The sequence below is a fragment of the Hyaena hyaena genome, unplaced genomic scaffold (genome assembly GCF_003009895.1).
Source record: "Hyaena hyaena isolate Hyena2069 unplaced genomic scaffold, ASM300989v1 scaffold_1030, whole genome shotgun sequence".
Taxonomy (NCBI): Eukaryota; Metazoa; Chordata; class Mammalia; order Carnivora; family Hyaenidae; genus Hyaena; species Hyaena hyaena.
This window is the reverse complement of record NW_024081660.1, coordinates 321,683-345,927: the sequence shown is the minus strand read 5'-3', so window position 1 is coordinate 345,927 and position 24,245 is coordinate 321,683. Positions and strand designations below refer to the sequence as shown.

General features: G+C 56.2%; 3 protein-coding genes across 17 annotated transcripts; 2 read left to right on the top strand and 1 right to left on the bottom strand.

The window, feature by feature from the left end:
- Positions 1 to 270: 270 nt before the first annotated feature.
- FBXO24 (F-box protein 24) lies at positions 271 to 10,469 on the bottom strand. 5 transcript variants are annotated; one of them, XM_039221846.1, is made up of 10 exons: positions 10,152 to 10,469; positions 7,893 to 7,991; positions 7,601 to 7,784; positions 6,375 to 6,613; positions 5,912 to 6,146; positions 4,862 to 5,020; positions 4,474 to 4,595; positions 4,078 to 4,209; positions 1,211 to 1,381; positions 271 to 878 (listed from the first exon to the last, which is right to left on the bottom strand). In XM_039221846.1, the coding sequence occupies exons 1-10, from the start codon at positions 10,188 to 10,190 to the stop codon at positions 516 to 518; spliced, it is 1,743 nt and encodes a 580-aa protein (XP_039077777.1). In that variant the 5' UTR covers positions 10,191 to 10,469; the 3' UTR covers positions 271 to 515. The 5 variants fall into 5 exon arrangements, with proteins under 5 accessions (XP_039077777.1, XP_039077781.1, XP_039077779.1 ...); XM_039221850.1 differs by lacking the exon at positions 10,152 to 10,469 and adding an exon at positions 8,237 to 8,431; XM_039221848.1 differs by lacking the exon at positions 10,152 to 10,469 and adding an exon at positions 8,237 to 8,346 and having other exon boundaries at positions 4,474 to 4,526.
- A 191-nt stretch (positions 10,470 to 10,660) lies between these two features.
- Positions 10,661 to 21,841, top strand: LRCH4 (leucine rich repeats and calponin homology domain containing 4). Of its 5 annotated transcripts, none has more exons than XM_039221885.1 (18): positions 10,663 to 10,931; positions 14,445 to 14,589; positions 14,758 to 14,884; positions 15,230 to 15,335; positions 17,395 to 17,531; positions 17,665 to 17,780; positions 17,924 to 18,023; positions 18,268 to 18,358; positions 18,449 to 18,525; positions 18,658 to 18,719; positions 18,838 to 18,960; positions 19,091 to 19,159; positions 19,253 to 19,362; positions 19,494 to 19,577; positions 19,790 to 19,875; positions 20,010 to 20,147; positions 20,236 to 20,313; positions 21,653 to 21,841. In XM_039221885.1, the coding sequence occupies exons 1-18, from the start codon at positions 10,712 to 10,714 to the stop codon at positions 21,755 to 21,757; spliced, it is 1,974 nt and encodes a 657-aa protein (XP_039077816.1). In that variant the 5' UTR covers positions 10,663 to 10,711; the 3' UTR covers positions 21,758 to 21,841. The 5 variants fall into 5 exon arrangements, with proteins under 5 accessions (XP_039077817.1, XP_039077816.1, XP_039077814.1 ...); XM_039221883.1 differs by lacking the exon at positions 21,653 to 21,841 and adding an exon at positions 20,628 to 21,273; XM_039221887.1 differs by lacking the exons at positions 10,663 to 10,931; positions 21,653 to 21,841 and adding exons at positions 11,751 to 11,850; positions 20,628 to 21,273.
- Positions 21,838 to 24,136, top strand: SAP25 (Sin3A associated protein 25). Of its 7 annotated transcripts, none has more exons than XM_039221893.1 (6): positions 21,838 to 22,762; positions 22,936 to 23,036; positions 23,140 to 23,229; positions 23,302 to 23,479; positions 23,588 to 23,685; positions 23,768 to 24,136. In XM_039221893.1, exons 1-6 carry the CDS (start codon positions 22,675 to 22,677, stop codon positions 24,053 to 24,055), a joined length of 843 nt encoding a protein of 280 aa, XP_039077824.1. In that variant the 5' UTR covers positions 21,838 to 22,674; the 3' UTR covers positions 24,056 to 24,136. The 7 variants fall into 7 exon arrangements, with proteins under 7 accessions (XP_039077824.1, XP_039077823.1, XP_039077822.1 ...); XM_039221892.1 differs by having other exon boundaries at positions 23,123 to 23,229; XM_039221891.1 differs by having other exon boundaries at positions 22,849 to 23,036.
- The last annotated feature ends 109 nt before the right edge of the window (positions 24,137 to 24,245 follow it).

Genomic DNA, 24,245 nt, shown 5'->3' with positions numbered 1-24,245 from the left:
TTGACTGCTTTGTTCCAGAAGGTGGTATTTGGACTTCCAAGTCAAGAAGCCAGGACCACTCTTGGGAGTGGGAGGGGCAAGTGAGCTGAAAGACTTGGGTGGTCAATTTGGCAGCAGCTGAATGCTTGAGCCACTTCTGTTCTGCCTACCTCCCTGTCCATCCTCCTGCCCTCCATCGCCTCCTCCCCGCCCCCCCCCCCGACTGGGGGGCCTCGGGGCCCCCATCCCTTGCCCCATTTTCCTCCCAGGCCCCAGGGTTCCAAACCGGGCCTCACTTCAGCCTTTTATTCGATTTGTCCATCAAATATCTTGTCCATGATAGTCAGGTTAGGGGCCCCTCCTGGGCAGCCCCCTGAACATTTTACAAAACAGTTCCCTGCCCACGCTGGCAAGCCTAGCAAATTCCCATCCCTCCCCATGTGCACATAACAGTGTTTATTCCTACCACCCCATCTCTCCTTAGCTCCTGGCCCAGGGCCAGACTCTCCCTCCAAGGTTGAAACTAGAAGAGGGGCTCAGCTCTCAGGGGTCGGGGGGCCTGGGCCAACCCCTCCAGCAGCCCTCTGCAGCATGTCTAGGGCCTCCCAGAAGAAATCCTTCTGTGCAGCCATCAAGGGCATCCAGCCCACGATCTCCTTCATCTTTTCCATGCGATCCTGCAATGTGGGGCAACTGTGGATCTGGCTGAGGTACTCTTCACAGGCCCGGGCTGTCCCCCCAGGGTCCTGGGGTGCTCCAGCCCCCAAGCTGGGCTCGGGGGTCCCCACCACCCTGCTGGCTGGTAGGTCCCGGTAGGTGGGATGGTGTTCGATGTCGTGGCTGGACAGCATGTAGAGGCACTCTCTGGTAGAGCAGAGGGAACAGGCACACAGAGGGACCTTGGAGGAGAGAAGGGGTGTGGCTGAGAGGGGCTCCCAGGAAGCCCCAGCTGTTGTGTTCCTCCCTCTCAGAGCAGCTCTGATCCAGCAAGTAAGCGAGGGCTGGCTAAGCCCTAGGGTTGTGTGAGGTCAGAGAGGGCGAGTGGGGTCTGTGAAGGGAGAGAGCCAGGAGCCATGGTGTGTGGCAGGAAAAGGGAGGCGGGTGGTGCTGGGGGGGGGGGTGCAGTGGGACACGTGGGTCTGGGCAAGAGCCCCAGCTACAGTCCTGTGTGCCACCTGGCTCTATTGCCCCTGCCCTCCTTGGTTGCCTGCTGGTGTGTCCCGGGTCTGACCTTGACATGGAGCTTCACGAAAGAGGCACTCCCCTTAGGCCAGCCAGGGAGGCGGCCTCCAGCCCCACAGCCGCAGCCCAGAAGCTCTTTGCTGAAGTCTGAGCCCTGGCTCAGCACCAGGGAGTGATTGAGGCCACACCACAGGGCAATGGGACGTTGCAGATAATGTACCTGAGGACACAAGGCCAGGAGCCCTAAGGTGGGAATGTGGAGGATTTGGAGGCCCAGGTAGGAGGAAGGTGACAGGAAGGTTCAGGGAAGAATCTAGGGAAGTGAGGAGAGGGAAGCAAGGGGACACTTCCCCCCCCCCCCGCCCCCAGCCAGCCAGAGGGCAGACCAGCAGCAATCTTTCCCTCCCTGGTTCTCCTGCAGCCCCTGTCAGACCGCATGGGGTCTAGCACTTCTGTTGGTTCCTCATCTTTGCTCCTCTGAAAACAGGGCACTTGCCTGTGCCCAGGGCCTGCTACCTGCTTCTTCATTACTACCCCATGCCTGTGCCAGTCCAGTCTCATCCTGCCTTCCAGCTCCAGGAGGGGGACCATGCTTCCTCTTCCCAAAGTTAAAAACTATCCCCATCCCTGTGCAATTCCAGGTTAGCCCCCAGGAGGGACTTTTCTTCCACTTATTCCTCCCTTCTCTCTCTAGCATTTTCCACTTGCCCTATACTTGTCTCCCAAAATGGCCACTCCATTTTGAAAAAAACAAAACAAAACAAAAAAACACTTCCACCTGATTCCTGGCCCTTCCTAGCTTCATCTTTTAGGCAGCAGAACTGGTTATGTGACCAGTCTGAGGTTGACCACATTCTTGTTCTCACCACAGCCCGTCTTTCCCGAACTTTCCTGTGATCTGGCTTCTCTGCTTACTGTGCTACTGTCTTGTTCTCCCCAAATGCACTTGACTTTCCAGCTCCCAAATCCCAGGGCCTCTCCTGCATGCTTTCTCCTGAGATTATGAGGGCTTTAATTTTGAAGACAGTGGTTCATAATTTACGGTCATCACAGAAGTTATAAAATCTTGGCAAGCAAAGATTAATTTAAAAATCACTGGAAATCCTACCACTCACTATTAACATCTTGCTGGGGCTTCCTGGGAGGCTCAGTCAGATGTCCTAGTTTGACTTAGCTCATGATCCTCAGTTTGAGCCCCACATTGGGCACCCTGCAGTCAGCATGGAGCCCCCTCAGGTCCTTTCTCCCCCTTTCTCTCTGTTCCTCCCCTGCTCATGCACCTTCTCTCTGATAAAATAAACTTAAAAAAAATCTTGCTGGGTATTCTTTTTTTCTTTCTTCTTTTTATTTTTTATTTAAGTAGGCTCCTGTGGAGCCTGCTTGGGATTCTCCCCCTCTCTATCTGCCCTTCCTCCCCCTCTCCCCCCAAATAAATAAATTTTAAAAGTGAAAAAGAGAGAGTCAGCCACTTAACCATCTGAGTCACCCAGGCGTCCCTGGATATTCATTCTTCACTGCTGCCTCTGTGTGTGCGCGTGCATGTGTTCAAATTGTAGATTTTTAAACAAAAATGGGATTGTACTATGTAAATAATTTTATAATTTTTTTAATCTAAAAAGTCGGTAGGTATATTTCCTACATTATCTGTCACCATCGATCGCCCCCTCGTGTTTGACACTCCCTGTGCCCCTGGCTTCTGGGATTTGACACTTAAAGGAATGCCTCTTGCCACAGACAGCTTCTTCATTCCCTCTGCCTACAGACAGCATTGGCTCCTGCCCAGGTTTGCGCCTCTGTTCCTGCTTCTGTCTGTTTCAACCTTGTTCCAACGTGGAATCTAATGCCAGCGAGGCATTTCTGCTTTAGAAAATGTCCAAAATCGGGGCGCCTGGGTGGCTTAGTTGGTTAAGCATCGACTTCGGCTCAGGTCATGATCTCATGGTTCGTGGGATAGAGCCCCACCTCAGGCTCTGTGCTGACAACTAGCTCAGAGCCTGGAGATTGCTTCAGATTCTGTGTCTCCCTCTCTCTCTGACCCTCCCTTGCTCATGCTGTCGCTCTCTCTCAGAAGTAAATAAAAAACATTAAAAAAAAGAAAATGTCCAAATTCATGTTCTTCCTCTTTCCTTAAGCCAGCGTCCCTTTCCACATTTGTTAGTGATGCCATCTCTCTTCAAGGGGTCTACTGCCATAGCCACCTGTGTCCCACAGCCCTCTCCTCATGTTTAATCAGTTTCCAAAACCTATTTGTTTTCTTTCAAAACATCTCAGTTATCCATTCCTTTCCATTCTCACTGCTCCAGGCTCTTGTCCCAAGTGCCGCGCTGTCACTCAATGGTCTCCCAGGGGGCTTCTCATTCAGTGGCCTCCTGTGCACTCTGGCCAGGTGACCTGTTCTCAGTCATCTGTGGGGGGTGCCTTCACCTACTCCAGAACCTACAATAACTCTTTCCCAAGTCTATACCTTTCCAGGCTCACATCCGCCTGTTCCACCTCAGATCTTCTGATTTCCAAAACACCCTCTCTGCTTTAGACCAGTCTTTTCATCATCCCAGGTATGTGCAAGCTTCGTTCTCATCCCCATTACAGGGAATACCTTCCCCTGTACCCACACGAATGTGATCTAACCCACCAGACCATGATCACATCTCACCTCTTCTAGTTATACCAGCCCACCCAAGTCTCCCTGCTTCACTAAATTCCTAGTGCACTACAGCAAGCACTGCACAGAACAGGCCTCACAGCAGCAACCCTGGGAAAGACATGCAACAGTATCAGGGGCCTTACGTACTGGTTGGCTTAACTTCTCTAGGGAGTAAGAAGTGGGTTCTAAAGAAAGTAGAGAAGTTGAGAGGTGCAAGTGTTAGGGAATTGGAGGAAGGGTGTCAGGATGAGAATAACTGAGCACAGTCTCACCTGTGTGGGTTCCCCTCGGTCCATTTTGTCCCCAGTTCCCAGCTGCCCATATCTGTTATTTCCCTGCATAAAGATTCGGCCAAATTCATCCACCAGGCCAAGGTGATTGTAGCCAAGAGCACAAAATAGGATCTAGGAAGTAAGACAGAAAGAGAAGGTAGGCATTCAGTTCCCTCCAGAGGAACTCTGAGCTCCAGAATCTCCCAGCCATCAACCTGCCAGTCCCAGCTGATTTCTTTTGGCCTTGCCCACTACCTCGCCCCTCTCCCTGGGCCCCCTGTCCCTCCCTGATCAGTCATTTGATTCCTGCTCATATTTCAGACCCCTGGTACCTTTTAATCCCTAAACCCCCCCTCTGTCCGCCCCTTTGTCTGTCCCATCCCTCCAGGATCCTACCTTGGCAGGCAGTGAGAGAGCAAGCGGCATCTGCTGGTCCAGGGGGTCAAAGGCTTGAAGGGTCCCAAAGAGATCACGATACACCCCTGGGGTATGCACCTCAAAATACACTCCCCCCTGGTCTGGGGGGTCAGGAGCCCTCAGCTCAGCAGCTTTGGGCACCCATTTCCTAGCGATAAAGCCCTACCAGGAATGAAAGTTGCAAGGTCCAGGGAGACTCACACCCAGTAGATATGTACCAGCTATGATGTCTGGGAACCTAACCTCATTTTTTCACTAGGGTGCCCGAAGGGGTCCACCACGGATCTGGAGTAAGTATAAGGGGGTGTCCATACCTGGAAGGTCTGTTTAAGACTAGGGTGTGGAGAAGAAGGAAGGTGGTTCTTACCTGTGATGTAGAGAGTACTGCTCTGGTTAGAAGCCATGCAGGTCACACGAAGGTGAGGCAGGCAACGGGACACCTTTCTCAGGGCCAGCTGAACTGTGTAGGAGCGTGGCTGGTCCAGCTGGGTTTCATTCACTACCAAAGAGTAGATCTTTCCTTCCTCTGGGAGATGGGAAAAGGCAGACAATGATGTGGGGGAGAGGACCTCCCAATATCCACATTAACTTCCCAATAGACTCTCTAAGCCATAGGGATTAAATATTTATTGCCCTAGAGTGGGGTTGGAAGAAAAAGGGTAGAGGTGAAATAAGGGAAGTGTGACCTTAAGTTGCCCAGACTCTAGCCCTGTACCACCAAAAATAAATCCGGGGAGTCCGTCAGTGCGAAAGATGAGTGGAAAGAAAACCAGCAGTTAGATCTGGCAGAATCCAACTTGAGTGTTCGGAAGAATGATGCCTGGGGACTCGGGGCTCTGCCTGGAATGAAGAAGTCCAGAGGGTCTTAGGTTTGGGAGTAGGGTCAAATATAGGGGACAGGGACGCCAGTCTGGCTCAGTCAGAAGAGCACATGACTCTTGATCCTGGGGTTGTGAGTTTGAGCACCACATTGGGTATAGATATTACTTAAATAAATAAAACTAAAAACTTAAAAAAAATATTTGTGACAATGAGCAAGGTTGGGGGAAATTTGGGGTATTAAGTGAAGTGCCTAACAGGAAGGTGAGGAAGATTAGGTGATGCAGTTGGTTAACCATCTGACTCTTGATCTCAGCTCAGGTCATGCATGATCTCACAGTTTGTGAGTTCAAGCCCCACATCAGACTCTGTGGTGATGGTGCGGGATTCTTCTCCTTCTCTCTGCCCCTCCCCCACTTGTGTGCACATTTAAAAAAACGCAGAATCTTAGACTATGAGACTGTGAGACAGACAAAAAGCAAAGCTATTCGGTTTGAGACCCGGATGAGGTGGCATGCAGAAAGCCCTTCCCCTTCCCTGCAGCAGGTCCTGAACAATCTGTCGAAAACAATTTGCAAACCACTGCTCTAGGCCACACCTGTGAGAAGCAATAGAGCCCGCTGGGTCTCCTGACCAACCAGCACAATCTGTTTGAAGCTCATGGAGTGGTGGAAGGTCATCTTGAAGACCCGCTGCCCACTGGACTGAAGATAGACCTCGACACAGTCACAGGCCCGGCTGCCCGTTGTGCCTACCACTGCCGGCTGCTCCCGGGTGGCCAATACATAGAGGTATTTACGGTAAACGGTGTCACATCTTGGGTCCGAGGCAAACTGTAGGAAAAGATGAAGCTGTCTGGGACCTAGGTCTTAGAGTGGAATGAGGCTTGGGGCAACAAGATCCTGGGGTGGGAGATGAGATATTTGGGTTCAGGGCTGGGAAATGAGAACTTGGTTTTCAGTTCCTGGTATGGGAGGGCAGTCCCTCAGGACTGGTGTGGGCCCTGGAGGAGTCCTGGAGGCCGGGTCAGGTGTCTCAGTTCCCAGGGCTCTGCTACTCACATCCTTGGCTCCACGACACAATACAACATAGCGGCAGGCTCGCTTCCACTGGATCTGGCCAAGGGTAGAGGAGACCAGGGCATTTTTGAGGAAGAAGAGGGTTCCCGCATAGTCAAGAATGAAGACGTGGTCCTTGGTGGGCAAGAAGCGGCGGTAGCCATGGGCTAGCAGGGGGGCTACACTCTTGCTGAGATAGCGGCGGCGGCCCCCAAATGCCTGGAAGTACAGGCCTTTTGTGTCTGGAAAAGGGAAGGAGATGGAAGGCTCAGGGGCTTAGGATGGCACAAGGGAGAGTCATAAGAGCTTGGGCAAACTAGATTTCTTAGGGAGCCGGGTACTTAACAGCTCGCATCCCCAGAACTGGAGAACAGACCACTTTCTAAAGGACATATGGAAAGCTTAGAAGATATCTTTAATAATCCCCTATGCTTGAACTTTAGTTCTCTGCTGCCCACCCCCCCCCCCGCCCCCCGAGCCTAGGGCACTACACATGCTTCTAAGTGAGCGCTTCTTTAGTCCAGCCTTGCATCAGAAACATCAAGGGAAAGCAGCAGATAGAGGAGTGAAAAGGATTGACTGAGAAAGTCCAGTAACCCCCCCTCATCCCTAGCTCTGGATCTGCTATCTGGATCAGATCTGGATCTCCCTGAATCTCCAGCGTGTGCAGTAAGGTACTTGGATAGGGGCTCCCTGGGAATGGAGGGGTTCAGAGCATGTTTCACCAACCATGTTGGGTGATTCTGTCCTCAGGGAATATTGGTTGTCACAACCAGGGGGAGCTTTGCTACTGGCATCTAGTGGGTGGAGGCCAGGGATGCTGCTAAACGTTCTGCAATGCACAGGACAGACCCTCACTCCAAATAATCATTTGGCCCCAAATGTCAACAGTGAGAGGTGGAGAAGCCCTGGTTTAGAGGAGGAAAAACTCCAGGCTTGGGGAGTGGAGATGACTGGGGTAAGATTTGGAAGAGAGTTTGAATACAGAGGCTGACTTGGCAGAGAAGCTAGTAACAGGGGCTCTGGGTGGGACGTCTATGAGAAGGTGGAACCAGAGGCTTACAGTGCTCCCAGATGGATGGTGTGTTTGAATCTAACAGGCTCTTCCAAAGTAAGAGGCCCTGGCAGGATGGCTAGGAGTGCTGAGGCAACTCTACGGAACAGGAGGAATCCCAGAATAAAGTACAAGACAGGGGCAAAGTGAACGGGAAGTTTTGGGGAAGTTGTACAGTTAAGAATGGCAGCTCTCCTCCAGGGCCGGACCCCAGAACCCTGCTCTCGTAGACGAGGACTGAGCCTGCGACAGATGCGTCTCCACACGCCCTCAGCGTCGCACACTTCGTGAAAGTAGTGGCAGGTCTGGCCCAGAGCGACTACATCTCTGACTGGGAGGAATGAGATGATATGCTCCACCTGAGGGGGTGGGGGGCAGGAGGGAGGAAGCCAGGATCATTGAGGAGTCTCCTCGTCGCTCTGGTCCCCTGCCCTTTATTCTAGAATACCCCCTCATGGAGGACTCACCAGCTCTGGGGGGAACAGCTGAACAGAAATAGGGCTCCCTCTGCCCTTCTTCTCTTCGCCCCCAGGCTCTGGACCACACGAAGGGCAGCTCCGCTTCACCTGCCCAAGGAGAAGGGAGAGCACAAGGGTTCTATGAGAGTCAGGCCTCCTTTTTTCCCTTCTCTCAGCCTTTCATTAGCTACTTTCTTAGGGGCTCATGGCTCTGTGCCCTCAAATCCTCCCGTCTCTCTCTCTAGGTCCATGGGTCTGCCCTGTGCCTGGGTCCACCAACTCCAAAGAAGCCCTCCCTCCATCTCTTGTTGCCATCTTCTTGTCCTTCCCTTGGCTCCCCCCACCCCCCTCACCCTGAGCCCCTCCTCCCGGCCGCACAGCCTGGTGAATTTTTGCAGCTTTCTTCTCAGGCTTCTCCTCACCATCCTGACTGTCCCCTCCCTGCTCCTGCCCTCATCTCTCTGGGCCCCCTGGCCCCCCGTAGTCAGCTCCCTGGCCCCTGTTCTGCTGCCTTTCCCACACCATGTCCCCCGCCTGGGCTTGGGGGACCTCTGGGGCCCCTCAGGCTCCTAGGCCCCTCCCCCATGGAGTCTGGGAAGACAAACCTCTCTGTGACCTCACTGCCAAGCCACTGTGACCTATTTTCCTCAACCTTGCCGGGGATTTTCTCTTAGACAGCTCCTGGGTTATAGCTCAGCTCTAGCCACCCAGTGGCTCATGGGATAAGCATGAGACCTTCCCCAGGAGAAAGAAAGTGTGAATAACTGCTAGATGAGGCCTTTACTTTTGGAGTACAGTTGTGAGGTTCCTCCCTTTGAGGCCCTTTAGGCACCAACTCTGCTCTGTCGGGAAACTCTGGTGAATTCTACATATCTCAGCAGGCCAGGGCCTCCAGGGGATTTGTAGCCCAAGAGTATAAACTACCCCATTGCCCAAATAAGTATAAAAAATATAAACCGTTTGACAGGTGAGGGGGAAAGGGAACCCTGCTACACTTGCTTAGAGGAAAGCATGCACCAGATGAAAGTGGGAATAATTTAGCACTGAGTCTTTAGTGTCACAAACACTCATCCCAAAGCAGATTTCCTGGGACAGTAATATCAATGCATGTATGAAGGACAACCTATTAAGGTGGAAGAAAGGGACAGAATTACTCTGAAAGCTTAGGGTATCTCCCAGGGTCTAAGCTTTTAACTTAAGTCTTACGGGGGGAGAGAGGGGTGCCTTGTATGAAAAACAGCAGGAGTTGGGGGTGTGTCTGTCCAGGTGGGGGCAAAGGATCTACACCAATAAACCCAAGGGAGTAACCGGCTCTTCCAGGAACTCAAAGGAATCCAGTCCTGGACATCCAGCCCTCAGCTGCCTAGTATTAGACTTTCTTTTATGGCACCAGCTACTATTCAACCACCCAAACTCCCTTATTCATGGTGACTAGTAAATAACTAGCTTGAGACACTGCGGATGGAGTTTTAATAATTCAATACATGTTTAGGAAATCTCAACATCTGAGATGTGATTTACAAGAACCTTTCAGCCGTTTGCGGTCAGGGAACGTAGTAAATGGTCTATGTTAATGTGTTAGGTCCTTTTGCCACCTAAAAGGACGTCAAGATCTCTCATTAGACAGAAAAAGGATCGTCAGTTTCCTCTTGGGTATGGGTCCCCTTTGTCCACTCCATTTCAGCTCAGGAGCCAAAGGAGAGGGTGCAAATAGAAAAAGTCCACGTAGAAGCGGCTGGGAAACCGGACTTCTGCTCTCGTCAACTTCTCAACTTCCCTCCATCTCAGTTTCCTCATTTGTAAAACGGAGAGCTTTTTCCAGATGAGATGGTCCCTTCTGGACTATCCCCCCCGTCCTGTCATCACAGTTTCCGCCCAGGCGCACTCTTCGGGGTCGGCGGGCTGGCTGGCCGGGCAGCAGCTCTGGAGGCTCTCCCGGTCTCCCGTAGCCCTTTCTCCAGGAGCTGTCTCTGGCATCTCCAGTCTCTGGGAAGCCCCCCGCCCGCCGGAGCTCTGGAGACCGCCCCAGGGCCTCAGACTCCGCAGCCAGAAAGGCCTCCACGGTCCCTTCGGTTGCAACGACCCCCTCCCTCCGCACGGCCTCAGGCTTCGCCTTGCACTCCGCCCCGACCTCCTTCACGCCCTCAAAGCGGGCTCGCTCTGTAACATTTACAGCTCGCACTCGCCACTCCAGCCCCTGCACTGTTCTCAGCCGGCCCGGCCGCCAGCACTCGCATTCTTTAGCTAAGTCTCAAAGTTCTAGCTCACCCGCCTCCTCCTAGGCGAAGAGACCGCCTTCTCGCCCATGCTATTGGTAGATACAGACGTCCCTCAGAGAAGAGGCCGGGCCAGGTTCCCTCCGGAGGATCTAATTGGCCTTCTTGACAGTCACCCGCCTGTATCTGGCTTGCGATTGGTCTCCGCTGGAAAAAACCAGGAGCCCCAGGTTGCGGTCTCGACCTCTATCCCTTCTAGTTGAGCACCGGCGTCCCCGTCTCCTGGTTAGATCTGATTGGTTCCATCTCCAGGCCTAAGCATTCCGATTGGACGCGGATGCGCTGGGCGGGCCGGCCTGGAGCTTCGGCCGTTGGCGAGCGCTCCATTCTAGCCCCCTCCCTTCTGCAGCCTCACTCCGGCGCTGGAGTCTCCACCCCCCCGGCGGGTTCTGATTAGCCACTTCCGACGCGTCTCCGGACCGCGATTGGTCTGCCGGGTCCCTCAGCGCGTTTCCTCCCCCTTGAAGCGACTACGGCGGCTCCAAAGAGGGGGAGGGGGGGAGGAGGGACGGCCGGTCCCGTCAGTCAGGCAGCGGGAGCCGCCGAGAGCGGATGGCGGCGGCGGTAGCGGCCCCACTCGCCGCCGGGGGTGAGGAGGCGGCGGCCACGACCTCCGTTCCGGGGTCTCCGGGTCTGCCCGGGAGCCGCAGTGCAGAGCGGGCCCTAGAGGAGGCCGTGGCCACCGGGACCCTGAACCTGTCCAACCGGCGCTTGAAGTACTTCCCCCGGGGCGCGGCCCGCAGCTACGACCTGTCAGACATCACCCAGGCTGGTGAGTGCACTCGGCCCAGTCCCTGGCCCGGACCCTCATTTGCATATCCCCGCCCCTAGTTTCTCACCGGGCTCAGCAGTCTGGCCCGCCCCTTCACCTGACCGTCGGCGTTCTCGACCCTGCCGATTTGCATAAGCCTGCTAACCCCCCCCTCCCCACTCTGAGAACTCCTGGACAATGAACGCATTTCTCCTTTGCACCGAACGCCCGGCGCCCTGACCGAGCGTTGTGAGTTCCCCGTCTTCTCCTCTTTATTTGCATATGTGCGCACCTGTAGAATGGTCCCGCCCCTCACCTGGTTGGCTCATTTGCATGACCTCTTCAACCTCAGTTCTGATCGTTCCTTAAAGCAGCCCCAAGGGCCCCTCTATTGACTTCTTTCTCTTCTTCCACTTCGGCTCCAACTCTTTCCCCGTTCCACCGAGATCCGAGCAGCCCTTGATCCCCCTCTTCCCTAGGATTCGCCCCTAACAACCTGGTGCTTCTGTTTACTGTGCTTGTCGTCCCGCCTCCCTAAGGTCCCTGGCCTTCTCCAGTTGTCACCCAGCAAGCCTATGGAAAGAAGCAAATCTTCCACCTCTCCTGTTTTCTCCTCAAGCTCTTCCACCTATTATCTCTGACCCCCTTATCTGAGACTCCCCCCTCCTTCTTGCGAGTGTGAGATCACAATGGAGCCTGTGACCTCATAGGGACCTTAGAATTACCATTTCAGTGTCTGCTTTCCCGGGGAGGTGGGTGGGGGGAGGGACTTGAGGCAGTTGCTGAAAGGAAGGAAATCTTATCTCCTGGCCTGGAGTGCTGGGAAGCTAGAGACTGTTCGATTGCCCTTCCACTCCTCCACCACACAGATCCCTCTAATCATGCTCCCTCCTCCCGGGTGTCTCTTGATGGTGGGGTGTGGGGGACTCTACCATGACAGGTGAGTCAGGCCTCAGCTGCTCAGGAGGCAACAACCTATGACCCTGGGCTGGCAGCTGGGGGGTGGAGATTGGGAGTGGGCCAGAGGACCGCATTCCCGAAGCCCCACCCCAGCCTAGCCCAGGGGTGGGACTTGGGGCTGGCTGAGTGTCCTGAAATCGCTGCTCCCTGACTGCATGCATTTCTCCTCCAGCAGGTGCCTGTTCACCTGCAAACACTCAAGTGGGCCCAGACACTCTCCTCCACTGTTCTGGGGAGAACCAGTTTAAACCTCCTCACTTTTCTAGGGTTGCTGGGGAAACGTACTTGCCCACCATGCAGTGAGTTCAGGGAATGGGTGAGCCCCAGGAGCCATTCCTCTCCCTCTCCCCCAGCCGCCAAACCCCCAAGCTCCAGATTGACCTCAGCAGCTGTGTGACACTCGCCGTCTGTTCCCTTTCCCCTCCCCCTTGCTTGTTTTTTGACAAAGACCAAATGTTATTCTTTACTTCCTTAGGGCTCTGTCTCTGTGAGTGGACTCCTGGGGAAAACTACCAAGAACTCCCTGGCCCCTCCCAGCTCCTATCCCCTCCCCGCCTCCTCCCCCAGCATTCCGGCTCAGGGTCCAGGCAGTTCTCCTGAGTGAGCTTATGTGACACAGTGGGAAAATCCCAGTTTACTGAGGACCTCTCCCTGTCCTTTCCTCCACGCAGGAATCCTGAGACCTTTCTGGGCCCAGGTTGTAGGCCAGGTGGAATCTGTCTTGTCCAAAATGTTCTCTGACCCTGCTCCCCAAGTAGAAGGTTCATAGTTTGGGGTGAAAAGGGGAAGTGACAGTCGGGGTTGCAAGTATACTGCCCTCCACACCTCCCTGCCCTCCAACCCAGACTAAACACTTCAACACTCCGCCAGATTATCCTGAGCCGTCTGCTGTTTTCCCAACTCTTTCTGACCCCACTGTTTTCTCTGCATATTTCCTAGGGCACAGGTCTCTGGTATCCCTTGGACTCTGTTCCTTGGGGCCCCTGAAAGTAGGGTGGATCCTGAGATGGCGGGGAGGGGCCGCCCTCACAAAGGAGAAGTGCAGTTCATTCTCTCACAGACCACATCCTGTGCCTCCTGTGCCCTGCCTCCTCCAGCCTGGGCTCCCTTCCGCTCCGAGCCTTTTCCCCTGTCACTCCTCAGCCTGGCTTGTCTTCTCCACCCCTTTCATCCACAGCGTATGCGCTTGCACACACATGCATTTGGGGATGCAGGGAGAGCAGGCATGTGGAAGGTGTGCGGAGGAGGCCTGCATCTGGCCCTCCCACCCTCTCTGGAACTTGGGTCTTCTCCCTGATGGGTCTTCTCTCTGTGCACTGGGGCTGTGAGCAGATTGGGAGAAAGAAGGAGCCCTGGTGCCTCAGGCTATCACCACCCTGGTAAACATAGGGCCCACCAGAGACAGAACCTGACAGCTTGTTTCTACTCCATTTCCTGTCACGAGACTCATTTCCTTGGGGGATATACCCCAGCTTCCCTCCCATTGGCTTTCACTCACCCCTTCCTGGGGAGGGCTGTCTAAGAAGCTCACCCAAGTTCTATTGCCAGAAATGTCCCGCAGCAGGCCCTGGGCCCCTCCTGGTACAGGTGAGGAGAGGAAGCCAAAACCCAGGCTTGCTTGCAGGGCTCTAAGCAGTTACCGTCCCCAGACTGGTGGAAACCCCATGGGTGACTCCTTTCATTGGAGTAGCAAGCGACCCCTTGAGAATAAGGGTAGTAAGAGGTCTTACTCTCTCCTCCTCCCTCTGCTCTTCACCCACACCATGATCCTGCAAAGAGCTGAGTGCCTAAAGTCTGGGTCAGTAAGAGAGGAAGTAGAGGGGGGCTGGTGGGGCTGGAAGAAGGTGGAAAGGAGGCCAGTCCTGAGGACAGTGTATTCGGATGGGAGGGACCCGAGGACTCTAGCTCCCACCTCTAGGTTGGTCAGCTTGCCCTCCCCTCCTGGTCCCTGAGTGTTTGTTACTTCACAGACCCTTGGACCTGGCTTGCTTATTCCAGGAGCTGATGAAGAACCATTTTCCAGTGTGTCAGGAGACTTATTTAGTCTCTAGAGCCAGACTCTAATGACCCTTGCTTTCTCCCCTATGTTAAAAAGAGGTTGAGGTTGGGGACAAGGCTCCCAAGGAGGGATGAGCTTTCTCAGTGGTTTCGCTCAGAGGTTGACCATATTCTTATCTTGAGCCTCCCACCCCATTACCTTGGTATTTTCTTTGGAGCACTAGCCCTTCCATAGAACAACAGGAATCACAAGAGTTCTAGAAGCCAGTCACCCTTTCCAGGATAGCCCTCTGTTTGTGTATTTGAAGCTGGTATTCATATTTCGTCTTTCTAAGTCTGGGCTTCTCCAGCCCAGTGACCCTATGGGCTTTGCCTTCCCTTTGCTGTTCTGGTAAAGTGCTTGCAATGTGCTCAAGTTTTGCAGAAAGCTTTGTTGTCTCCAGGGAGCCCAGGCTTGATTCTTCAGGTCTGAAGGGGAGGCAGACTTCTGGGCAGGTGGCTCTGGGAAAGTTCAGGGTCCTTCTGTCCAGGGTTGGGTCTTTCCACAGCTCTCCCCTGATAACTTGCTTCCCCTAGACCTGTCCCGGAACCGGTTCCCCGAGGTGCCGGAGGCAGCATGCCAGCTGGTGTCCCTGGAGGGCCTGAGCCTCTACCACAATTGCCTGAGATGCCTGAACCCAGCCTTGGGGAATCTCACAGCCCTTACCTACCTCAACCTCAGGTAGGAAGGCATGGCCAGAGAGGGGGTGCAGGGTGGGGAGCTTACCCTTCTCAGCCCCAAGTCCCGGTGCACAGTACCCTGAATCCCCCTCCTGGTGACCCTGAAAAGAGGGCAACCCTGGGATGCCATGCCTAGGGAGTGAGCCCACTGCCTTTCTCCCCTCCGCAGCCGAAACCAGTTGTCCTCGCTGCCACCCTACATCTGCCAGCTGCCCCTGAGGGTGCTCATTGTCAGCAACAACAAACTGGGAGCCCTGCCTCCCGATATCAGCGCCTTGGGAAGCCTGCGGCAGCTTGTGAGCATGGGGAGCACAGCAAGGGGAGGGACTGTCGAGCCAGACACTTTTGGGGGAAGCTGGGGAGAGGTGGAGACCCAGGGAAGTGGCCAGAGATGGGAGGCAGTTTCTGATGCTCTTGTTGTTGTTGTTGTTTTTAATGTTTATTTATTTATTGTGAGAGCGAGAGAGTCCCAAACAGTCAGCGCTGTCAGCACAGAGCCTGATGCGGTGCTTGATCTCACAAACCATGAGATCATGACCTGAGCTGAAATCAAGCGTCAGCCACTTAGCCGACTGAACCAGCAGGTGCCCCTGATGGCTCCTGGTCTTATGGCTCCTGCCCTACTTCTTTCCTCATTGCAGGATGTGAGTGGCAATGAGTTGCAGTCCCTTCCCACAGAGCTGTGTAGCCTCCCTTCCCTGCGGGACCTCAGTGTTCGGAGGAACCAGCTCAGCACCCTCCCTGATGGTAAGGAGAATGAAGAGCTGGAAGGAAGGCGGGTGGGGGGAGGGGTGAGAGAGAGAGTGTGTGTGTGTGTTGTCTACACTGGAGAAGTCAGACAAAGACTCTTCACAGAACATTGATGCCTTAGTTGCCTAGGGTTTTGCAGTGTATAAAACAAATGAAACTATTTTTTAAACTTTATTTAATTATTTTGAAAGACTGAGAGCCTGAGCAGGGAGGGCAGAGAGAGAGGGAGAGAAGGAGAATCCCAAGCAGGCTCTGCATTGCCAGTGTGGAGCCCCATGTGCAGACTAAACTCACGAACCATGAGATCATGACCTGAACCGAAATCAAGAGTCCGACATTTAACTGACTGACCCCTGAAACGCCCCCTAAATTATTTTATTTGTTCTCAACCGGCAACCCTCTGAGGCTGACAAGGCATGGGTTATTAGCTCTATTTCACAAATGTGGAACAAGGCACAGAAAGGAGAGTGAGTGAGTGTGTTGGCACCCTGTAGAATCCTAAGGTTGGAAGGGGCCTGCAGCGTCACCCGGTGTCCTCAATCACCCAGTGGGAGCTCTCAAGCACCCCTGAGTCAGATGATGCCCTATACCTCCTCCCTGGAGATTCTGAGTCAGAGGAACCATGTGCCAGAGCCCGAGCAGCCCCATTTTAACGAGCTAGCTGTAATCCACCCCAACATTTGATAGCCTCTACTCCAAAGCAAGCACCCCTGCCTTTAGCCAGCCAGCACTGTTGTGTGTTTCCTGTGTTTTAGGTGGGCATCAGGTAGATGTGCATAATGTCACTCAGATCTGGGGCCAACTCTTAAACTGTATTGGCTACATGGGGAGAGAAGTGGAGGAAAGTGCTAGAACAGGACACTTAAAGAGCTGCAGGAGCTGGAGGGAAGGCACTGTGGCTCTGCTTGGGGAACTTGAAGAAGACTTTGCCCCAGAGGTATGGCAGGAGCTGGTTTGTGAAGGAAAGTTTTCCTTCCTTCTGCATCTCAGGCAGAGGAAACCCCTTGGGCAAAGCATGTGGTGGGAGGGAGCATGGTCTGGCAGGATGTGGTGAGAAAGGCAAGCCACAGCCAGGCGGGAAGGACCTGAGCTTTGCTCATCTTGTTCTTAAAAAACAAGGGAGGGGAGTCAGGTGGTCACCCATTGTCTCTGAGCTCCCCCTACTCCTACCCTGGCTGTCTTTCCTTATGAGTCAGTAGCAGTTTAAACAAGTATTTGACCAGGATCCCCTCTGGGCCGTAAAAGAGACCCTAGCAAAATGCTCTGGGGACACAGAGGAAGGAGCAGTGAGTTCTAAGTGTCTGGAAAGATTTCATGGAGGAGGCAACACTTGAGCTGCGCTTTGAAAGATGGATGCAAAAATGACATTGTCCCAGTTGAGCAAACAACAGGTGGAAAGGTCAGAAGCTGAGGGGCTGAAGGGTTGTTTGACGTGGTGTGAGAGTGGGCAGTGAGATGCGAAATGTGGGCTGAGCCAGATCATGAACACCTTGACTGTACTGGGCCAGGGAGTGGTGATTTTTATTCTGTGTCTCTGGCCACCACTAATCCAACCGTGTGTGTTTGAGAAATAGAAAAAGGCACCCTTTCTTGTGGGTGGGCACAGCCTTGCTCAGGACGGGAAGGGCTTATCCAGTGAAGTTCAAGGGGGAATCGCAGCCCCTTCCTGCCTGCGTCCTTTGTGCAGGGCACAGGCCACTCACCCTCAGCAGCCTTGGCTGCAAGTCATGGAAGGTTTTTGAGTTGCACAGTGTCACAGTTTGGTTTGGGTCTTGTGATGGTCACTTGGGGATGGAGGAACGGTTGAAGTGTGCAGTGGGCAGGGTGGGGAAAAGGAGAGAAGCACATGAGTTGGGCAGGATCTAAGGGAGGGGGGCCTGATTTGAGCAGGAAGGGAAGCAGGTAGGTTGTTCCTGGGGAGTGCTCTCAGCCAGCCAGGGCATCCTATGGTGGACCCAGGGGTTGCCAGCTGACCAGAGCAGAGGGCAGAGGAAGTGAGCATAAGACCCCCCACCCCCTTGGGCAGGCTCCTGACTCTTCCCTCACCCACCCCCAGAGCTGGGGGATCTTCCTCTTGTCCGCCTGGATTTCTCCTGTAACCGTGTCTCCCGCATCCCGGTCTCCTTCTGCCGCCTCAGGCACCTGCAGGTCATTCTGCTGGACAGCAACCCCCTGCAAAGCCCACCTGCTCAGGTGAGGGGTGGGTTTGGGGCAGACCATGGGGACAGAGCTGAGAGTGGGTAGGAGTTGGGAGGTGTGTCCCTTTTGCAGATAAGCAGGATCTGGGGGAGCCCCCAACCCCTACCTTGTGGCTCTTTATACCTAGATCTGCCTGAAGGGGAAGCTTCACATCTTCAAGTACTTGTCAACAGAGGCTGGGCGGCGTGGGGGGTCTGCACTGGGGGACCTGGCTCCTTCCCGCCCCCCGAGTTTCAGTCCTTGGTAAGTTCCGAGTGGGAAGGAAGGAAGCCCCTGGATACTTGCTGCCTTTTTCTGGCAGTGTGGGACTCCATGGGTTTTGGTGGGAAGATGAGAGGGGTTGCCGCCCGATGTCAGACTGACTAGCTCTCCCTGGCTGGCACTAGCCCCGCTGAAGACTTATTTCCGGGACGTCGGTACGATGGTGGGCTAGACTCAGGCTTTCACAGCGTTGACAGCGGCAGCAAACGGTGGTCTGGAAATGAGGTAAGGGCCTCTTTTCCGAGGGACATTAGGGGTCTCAGCCCCCAGGGAGAACCTCTGAGCCGGGACCTTCTGCTTGGTGCCTCTGAATGTCAAAGTGACAGTTGGTGGCTGGAGTGGTCTTCTGCCCTTTCCCAAGTATCTCGAGGAAAGGCTGGCTCAGCAGCAGACACCAAGGGCCTGAACCCCATGAACCCCCAGCACTGCTGGGAAGCTGACTCCCATTTTTGCATTTCTGTATTTACAGTCAACAGATGAATTTTCAGAGTTGTCCTTCCGAATCTCAGAGCTGGCCCGGGAGCCTCGTGGGCCCAGGGAGCGGAGGGAGGATGGCTCTGGTGAGTGGTGGGGTCGGGATAAGGGGACTGGGATAATGGACGGGTCCCAAAGGCCCCCATCTGCTTGCTGACGTGCCCTGGCCTCTCCAGCTGACGGAGACCCTGAGCAGATTGACTTCATTGACAGCCATGTGCCTGGGGAGGATGAAGAGCGAGGTGCTGCTGAGGTGAGGATCTGGCCCCTGTCCGTGTGCCCAGTAGTGTGCTGTGCCCTGTGGGACAGGAGAGCGGAGGGAGGGAGCTGGTGAAGTCTTGGGGTAACGGGTTCTCCCTCAACCCTTCTGCCGGTCTTTCTTTAGGAGCCCCAGCCACCAGAGTTAAGCCCTGTGGCAGGGGACGGAGAGAAGGCACCAAGCAGCAGGTACCCCAGAGCCATCTGAGCCGGCACCTCCTCCCTTTACCCTATCACCCTGGACCCTCCCTTCCCTCCTGACCCTGCTCTGCCTCACTGCTCCTGCCTCTGCCCCTCCCTCTGCCAGGCGGGAGGAGCCGGCTGGCGAGGAGCGGCGGCGTCCGGACACCTTGCAGTTATGGCAGGAACGGGAGCGGCAGCAGCAGCAGCAGCAGCATAGCGGAGTGTGGGGGGGCCCCCGGAAGGACAGGTGTGGGCAGAGGGGAGGGGCAGGGTGAGGTGGGGGGCTTTGGAAATGAGCCCTCATGAGCTACTCAGCCCCTCAGGGTTTGCGGGTCCCCTTCCTGCACTGCCGACCCCACATCTCCTTTGCTTTCTAGTTTTGTGAAACTGGGGGTCAGGGCTGCTGGCGGAGGTACTGCGGCCTCATCCACTCAGGCCTCCTACAAGTATGTGTCCTCCCCGACTCCACCTCCCTGAGCCGTCTCCCTGCACACCCTCTCCTGACCACTCCTTCTAAATCACTTTGTGTCTGTCCTCAGCGGCATGCCCAAGTCCAGTGCCACCCAACTGGGAGCTTCAGGGGGGCAGGCAGCCCCCGCCCCTGCCCCCACCCCTGCCTCTCAGGAGCCCCTTCCTGCAGCTGGACCAGGTTGGACAGGGACTTTGGGAAGAGGATGGGGGACTGTGTAGGTGAGGGGGTGGCTGGGGCCTGGTGGCCTGAGGGAAGCGTGGGACTCTGAGGAGTGTCTTTCTCACCTGCCCTCTGGCCTTGGCCCCCAGCAACAGTGCCTGCTCCCCGGCCGCTAGGCTCCATTCAGAGACCAAACAGCTTCCTCTTCCGTTCTTCCTCTCAGAGTGGCTCAGGTGGGTTTCTCCCTGTCCCCAGGGCTAACCCAGCACTAACCCCTGGGCTGCGGTCACCCCTTCTGGCCTGGGAGTTCTCCAGTCTATTGTCCCTTTGTGCTGAAAATCCCCCCAAGCACAGAGGCAGGAGATGTGGGTGCCAGACACAGTGACCCAGCTGGAAAGTTGGTGGTGGGTGGTAGAGACAGCCCACATTCCTCCTTTTTCTCCAGGCCCTTCCTCACCAGACTCTGCTGTGAGGCCTCGGCGACCCCCCCAGATTCTGGACGAGAAGGAGCTGATGGCACAACTGCGTCAGGTGAGAGAGGTGGGATCTGTGGGGGCGGGGAGGTGGCTCCGTCACACCCTGTGGGGGTCTCCTCGAGGACGGAAGCGACGGGTGGGGGTCCCCACTGACCCTGACTGCTACTCCTTCATCCTCCTCCCCCCTAGGTCCTTGAGTCCCGACTGCAGCGGCCCCTGCCTGAGGACCTGGGGGAGGTTCTGGCCAATGGGGTCATCCTCTGTCAGCTGGCCAACCAGCTGCGGCCCCGCTCTGTGCCCTTCATCCACGTGCCCTCACCTGCTGTGGTCAGTGGTGTCCCGGGGTGGGAAGTAGGACAGAGGACTGCCGGGGCCTCTCTTACTCTCTTCTTTTTCCTCTCTCGCCTGCCCACAGCCAAAACTCAGTGCTCTCAAGTCTCGGAAAAATGTGGAGAGTTTCTTAGAAGCCTGTCGAAAAATGGGGGTGCCTGAGGTATGGGGGCAGTGTTCTCAGGAGCCCCGGGGCCAGTCCCTACTATAGAGTGGCGACGTCCTGGGCTCAGCTGAGCACTCCACATGGATGGCAGGGTTCCATCCACAGGGGTGTCTGCTCCCCAGAAGGAACCACGTCCACAAGTCCCTGCCCTGCATGCGTCCCTGCCCTGCATGCGTCCCTGCCCTGCACTCTGCATGTTGGTGTGGCTCAGGCCTGGCACGTGAGGGCAGGGGGTGGGGAGGGATTGTCTTGCTGCTGCTGCTGACGTCTGCTCTTTGTCCTTGTCCATCTGTCCTACTCTCCCTTCCCAGGCTGACCTGTGCTCGCCCTCGGATCTCCTCCAGGGCACCGCCCAGGGGCTGTGGACCACCCTGGAGGCTGTGAAGCGGGTGGGGGGCAGGGCCCCCCCACCCCTCTGGCCCCCCTCTGGTCTGGGCGGCTTCATCCTCTTCTACGTGGTCCTCATGCTGCTGCTCTATGTCATCTACACTCGGCTCCTGGGTTCCTAGGACCTGAAGTCACCCTTTCTCCCGCCCCTTCCACCTATTTCTATTTATAAGACTCCTGTGCAACCCCCGTCCCTACCAGTGGTGCCTTCAGCCCCTACCAAAGACACTAGTGAACCCTATCCTCTCACACACACTGACCTCAGAGGCCCCACTCTGGTTCCCCCAGACCCTGGGCCCCCAGCCTCTGGCCACCCTCCTGTAGCCCCTTCCCGTGCCCCTCACCTCTCTGTGCTGATGGTGCCTTCATTCCCTCCAGGCCCTGCCCTCCCCTCTGTTCCCTCAGAGGGTAGATCTCAACCTTCTTCCTTGTGCCGTCCCTCCATCCTGGTCCCCCCACTGTTATGGGGAGCTAAATTATCTATGTTTTGTAGAGAGAACTCTATATTTGTAGGAGATGCAGGGGCCCAGGCTGGGTCCCTGTCTCTGTGTATAAATTGTACAGACTGTGGCCGCCTGTGTGTGTGTGTGTGTTTGTGTCTGCCCCTGTTGCGGCCCGGCCCAGCCCTGGCCGTGCCCCTTGGGCTCTGTGTGCCAGCCTGCCTACTCCAGCATTTCCCTCTGGAAATAACAGGTGTCTCCTCCCCTGAGCCTTGGCCCCCTGTGTCATCTCCCTTCTGTTACCTGCTGGCAGCTTCCTTGCATCTCATTTGTCCCAGGCCGTGTCTAGGGTGCCCCTGACCTTTGCTGCCTCCACCTAGAAGGACTGTCCTGTCAGCCCTGTTTGCCCAGGCTTCTTTGGGGTTTCACCCACCCTGCTCCCAGGAAGGGCAGGGAAGCCGAGAGAATGAGGTGACATAGGGAACTTAACCCGGGCCCCTCCCCCCCAGGAGTCCCTGTGCCAGTCCCACCACATCCTGGAAGAGGAGGGGGCCCCAGGAAGGGGCCTCCCCTACATCGCTGCTGTCGTCCACGCACTGCTGGAAAGGCCATAGGGTTGAGGTAGGGGCTCAGGGCCCCGACCTGGCCTGGAACCCAGGAACAGAGAAGACAGCCACCCCGGCTTCCGCTTTCTAGCAAGGACTCTGGTGAGGGCGGCCTTGGGCCTGGCCCTGTTCTTTGGGCTCCCCTGGGCCCTCCCAAGGGCTTGGAAGCCGGCTCCAACCAGCAAGGCGCCCTGGCCGCCTCTAGGTGTGGCCGAGGGTCTTGTGTCAAGTGCAATAAAGAACCCGGGCCCTCTAGGCTGCCGTGTGTGTGTGTGTGTCCCTCTAGGCTGCCGTGTGTGTGTGTGTGTGTGTGTATGTGTGTGTGTCCAGTGTGTGTCCATCCATCTGTGAATGAAAGTGGTGCGTCGCGGGGAAGTGGTCGCCTCCGCATTGGTGTCGGGGTTATGTAGTTCCCCGCGTGTCTGTGTGTCCATCGTGTCGGGGTTATGTAGTTCCGTGTGTGTGTGTGTGTGTGTGTGTGTGTGTGTGTGTCCATCTGTGAATGAAAGTGGTGCGTCACGGAGAAGTGGTCACCTCCGCGTTGGTGTCGGAGTTATGTAGTTCCCCGCGCCAGGCGCCATGGGCGGACCCAGGCGCCATGGGCGGACCCAGCCACCCCTGCCGCCAGGGGGCGTCCGCGGGATCCCGGCGGGAGCGCGCGCCACGTGGCCCGGAAACGTGCTGGGCGTCGGAAACGTGCTGGGCGTCGGCGTGGCCGCGAGGCCCCGCGAGATGGGCGGGTTGCTGCGGGAGGTGGGGGCCGTGAGAGGGCCGCGTGGGGCTGCGTGCTGCGAGGTGGGAGGCGCAGACCGCGCGGACGCGGGGCACGGAGCTGCTGGCGTGCGCTGCCCTCCTCCCAAGACAAGGCATGTTCCCCGGGCCGCCTCGGCGGTGGGACGCGGCCAAAGAGCAGGAGCTCGAGGAACATGGCCCTTCGGCCGGCAGTGACCCCGAGGAGGCCTCGACCTCTGGAGAGGAAGCCCTGGGGGAGCCAGGAGCTCCCCCACAGGACAGGTGAGGGGCTGGGCGGGAGGGAAGTCCGATAGGGGGCCCACAGTGTGAGATCTCCATTGCCGACACCGAAAAATGGTTGTGCTCAGACTCCCTGCGCCGGGCACCCTCGGCCCTGCCTGGGAAGTACCCGAGGGAGGCTGTGACCGGTGCACCTCAGTACCTCCCGCTCCCAGCCCACAGCCCTGGTCGCGAAGGCCCTCCTGGAGCCGGAGAGAGCAGCTGCTGCCCCGGCCCCCGCCAGGCCTGGCTGCGGAGCACTCCCCGGGAACCCCAGGTAGGTTCAGGCCTTGTGGCCTTTACCCTACAAGACCCTTACACCGACTCCCAAGCCTGTTTTAATCTTTGTCCCCCACCCCACAGTTGCCCTGTCCCCCCAGATGGCCTGGGAGGTGGCTCCCTCAAGGATGACCGTGTTAGCACCGTGGGATCCCAACTACAAGGCTAAAGCAGGACCCCAGCAGGTGTGGGTGAGTTGGGAGTACCTATGGCTCTGGCCTGGGGGTGGGGCAGAGGTGCCTTGGAGGGAGCCCAAGCTCCAGTGTTTCGTCGTGCCCCCTCCACAGGGGCCCACCTGTTCATCTGGCACCTCCTTCTCAGGCCGGACTTTGTGTCATCCCTCACTGTGGCCGCTGTACGAGGCAGCCTCAGGCCGGGACCTCAGGTCCCTGGCCTCTGCAACAGGACATCAGAATGGAGAGCATGTGCCCAGGGATGCAGGTACTTTGCTTGGTGCCCAGGGCTCTGGAGTGGCCCTGCACGAGCTCCTCCGGGAACCGGTGCAGCCCTCGCCAATGCAGGAACCCCCTACCAGCTTCTCCTCTCCAGGGTTCCCGGTGATGTGCTGTGAAGATGTCTTTCTTTCAGATCCTCTGCTGCCACGTGGGCAGCGTGTTCCCCTGTACCTCTCGGAGGCCTCTCAGCAGGTGAGTCTCATTCCCGCCCTGGCCTCACCCTAGTTCTCATGCAGGGCTCCGGAGGAGACACTTCCCCCTTCTCTCTCCTCAGGTGATGGGCTCTCTGAAGTTGCTGCTCCCACCTCCTATCATGTCTCCCTGGGTGCTCCGCACTCCATCCCCTGGCTGCTCTACTGCCTGGCTCAGTGGGCCTGAGCTCATCGCCCTCACTGGCCTCCTGCAGATGAGCCAGGGGGCTCCTAGACCTGTGGCTTCGGAGGCTCCCACGCCCCCTGCTGGCCCCCCAGACCCTGTATCTGACCACGGAGGCCCCAGCAGTGGCCCCAGCTGTTCTCACTGCACTGACCCATCTGCCCCTCAAACCCCAGACACCCATTGAACATACCCCTTCTGGGCACGGAGTGGGTCTCCTACTCCCCCAGACAGGTTCTGTTGAACAATAAAAGTGTTGGTTTGCAAACAGGCTCTTTGTTGTGAGTAGCAGAGCGGGACATGGAGACAGGGATGGGGTCTTTTCCTCTACATGGCTTAGGCTGCCCTCCCTTCAAATTCGTGTTGTTCCTTGGTCT

Coding starts and splice junctions, on each gene's coding strand:
- FBXO24 (XM_039221850.1), bottom strand. CDS start 8,308: ATGGTGAGGAGAAGCCTGAGAAGAAAGCTGCAAAAATTCACCAGGCTG. Junction 4,210..4,473: donor CTCTCTCACTGCCTGCCAAG/GTAGGATCCTGG, acceptor CTTACTTCCTAG/ATCCTATTTTGTGCTCTTGG. Junction 879..1,210: donor TCGTGAAGCTCCATGTCAAG/GTCAGACCCGGG, acceptor CTCTCCTCCAAG/GTCCCTCTGTGTGCCTGTTC.
- LRCH4 (XM_039221883.1), top strand. CDS start 10,712: ATGGCGGCGGCGGTAGCGGCCCCACTCGCCGCCGGGGGTGAGGAGGCG. Junction 15,336..17,394: donor GCTCAGCACCCTCCCTGATG/GTAAGGAGAATG, acceptor ACCCACCCCCAG/AGCTGGGGGATCTTCCTCTT. Junction 19,363..19,493: donor CCTTCCTGCAGCTGGACCAG/GTTGGACAGGGA, acceptor CTTGGCCCCCAG/CAACAGTGCCTGCTCCCCGG.
- SAP25 (XM_039221888.1), top strand. CDS start 22,617: ATGTTCCCCGGGCCGCCTCGGCGGTGGGACGCGGCCAAAGAGCAGGAG. Junction 22,763..22,848: donor GGAGCTCCCCCACAGGACAG/GTGAGGGGCTGG, acceptor GGTTGTGCTCAG/ACTCCCTGCGCCGGGCACCC. Junction 23,480..23,587: donor GCATGTGCCCAGGGATGCAG/GTACTTTGCTTG, acceptor TCTCCTCTCCAG/GGTTCCCGGTGATGTGCTGT.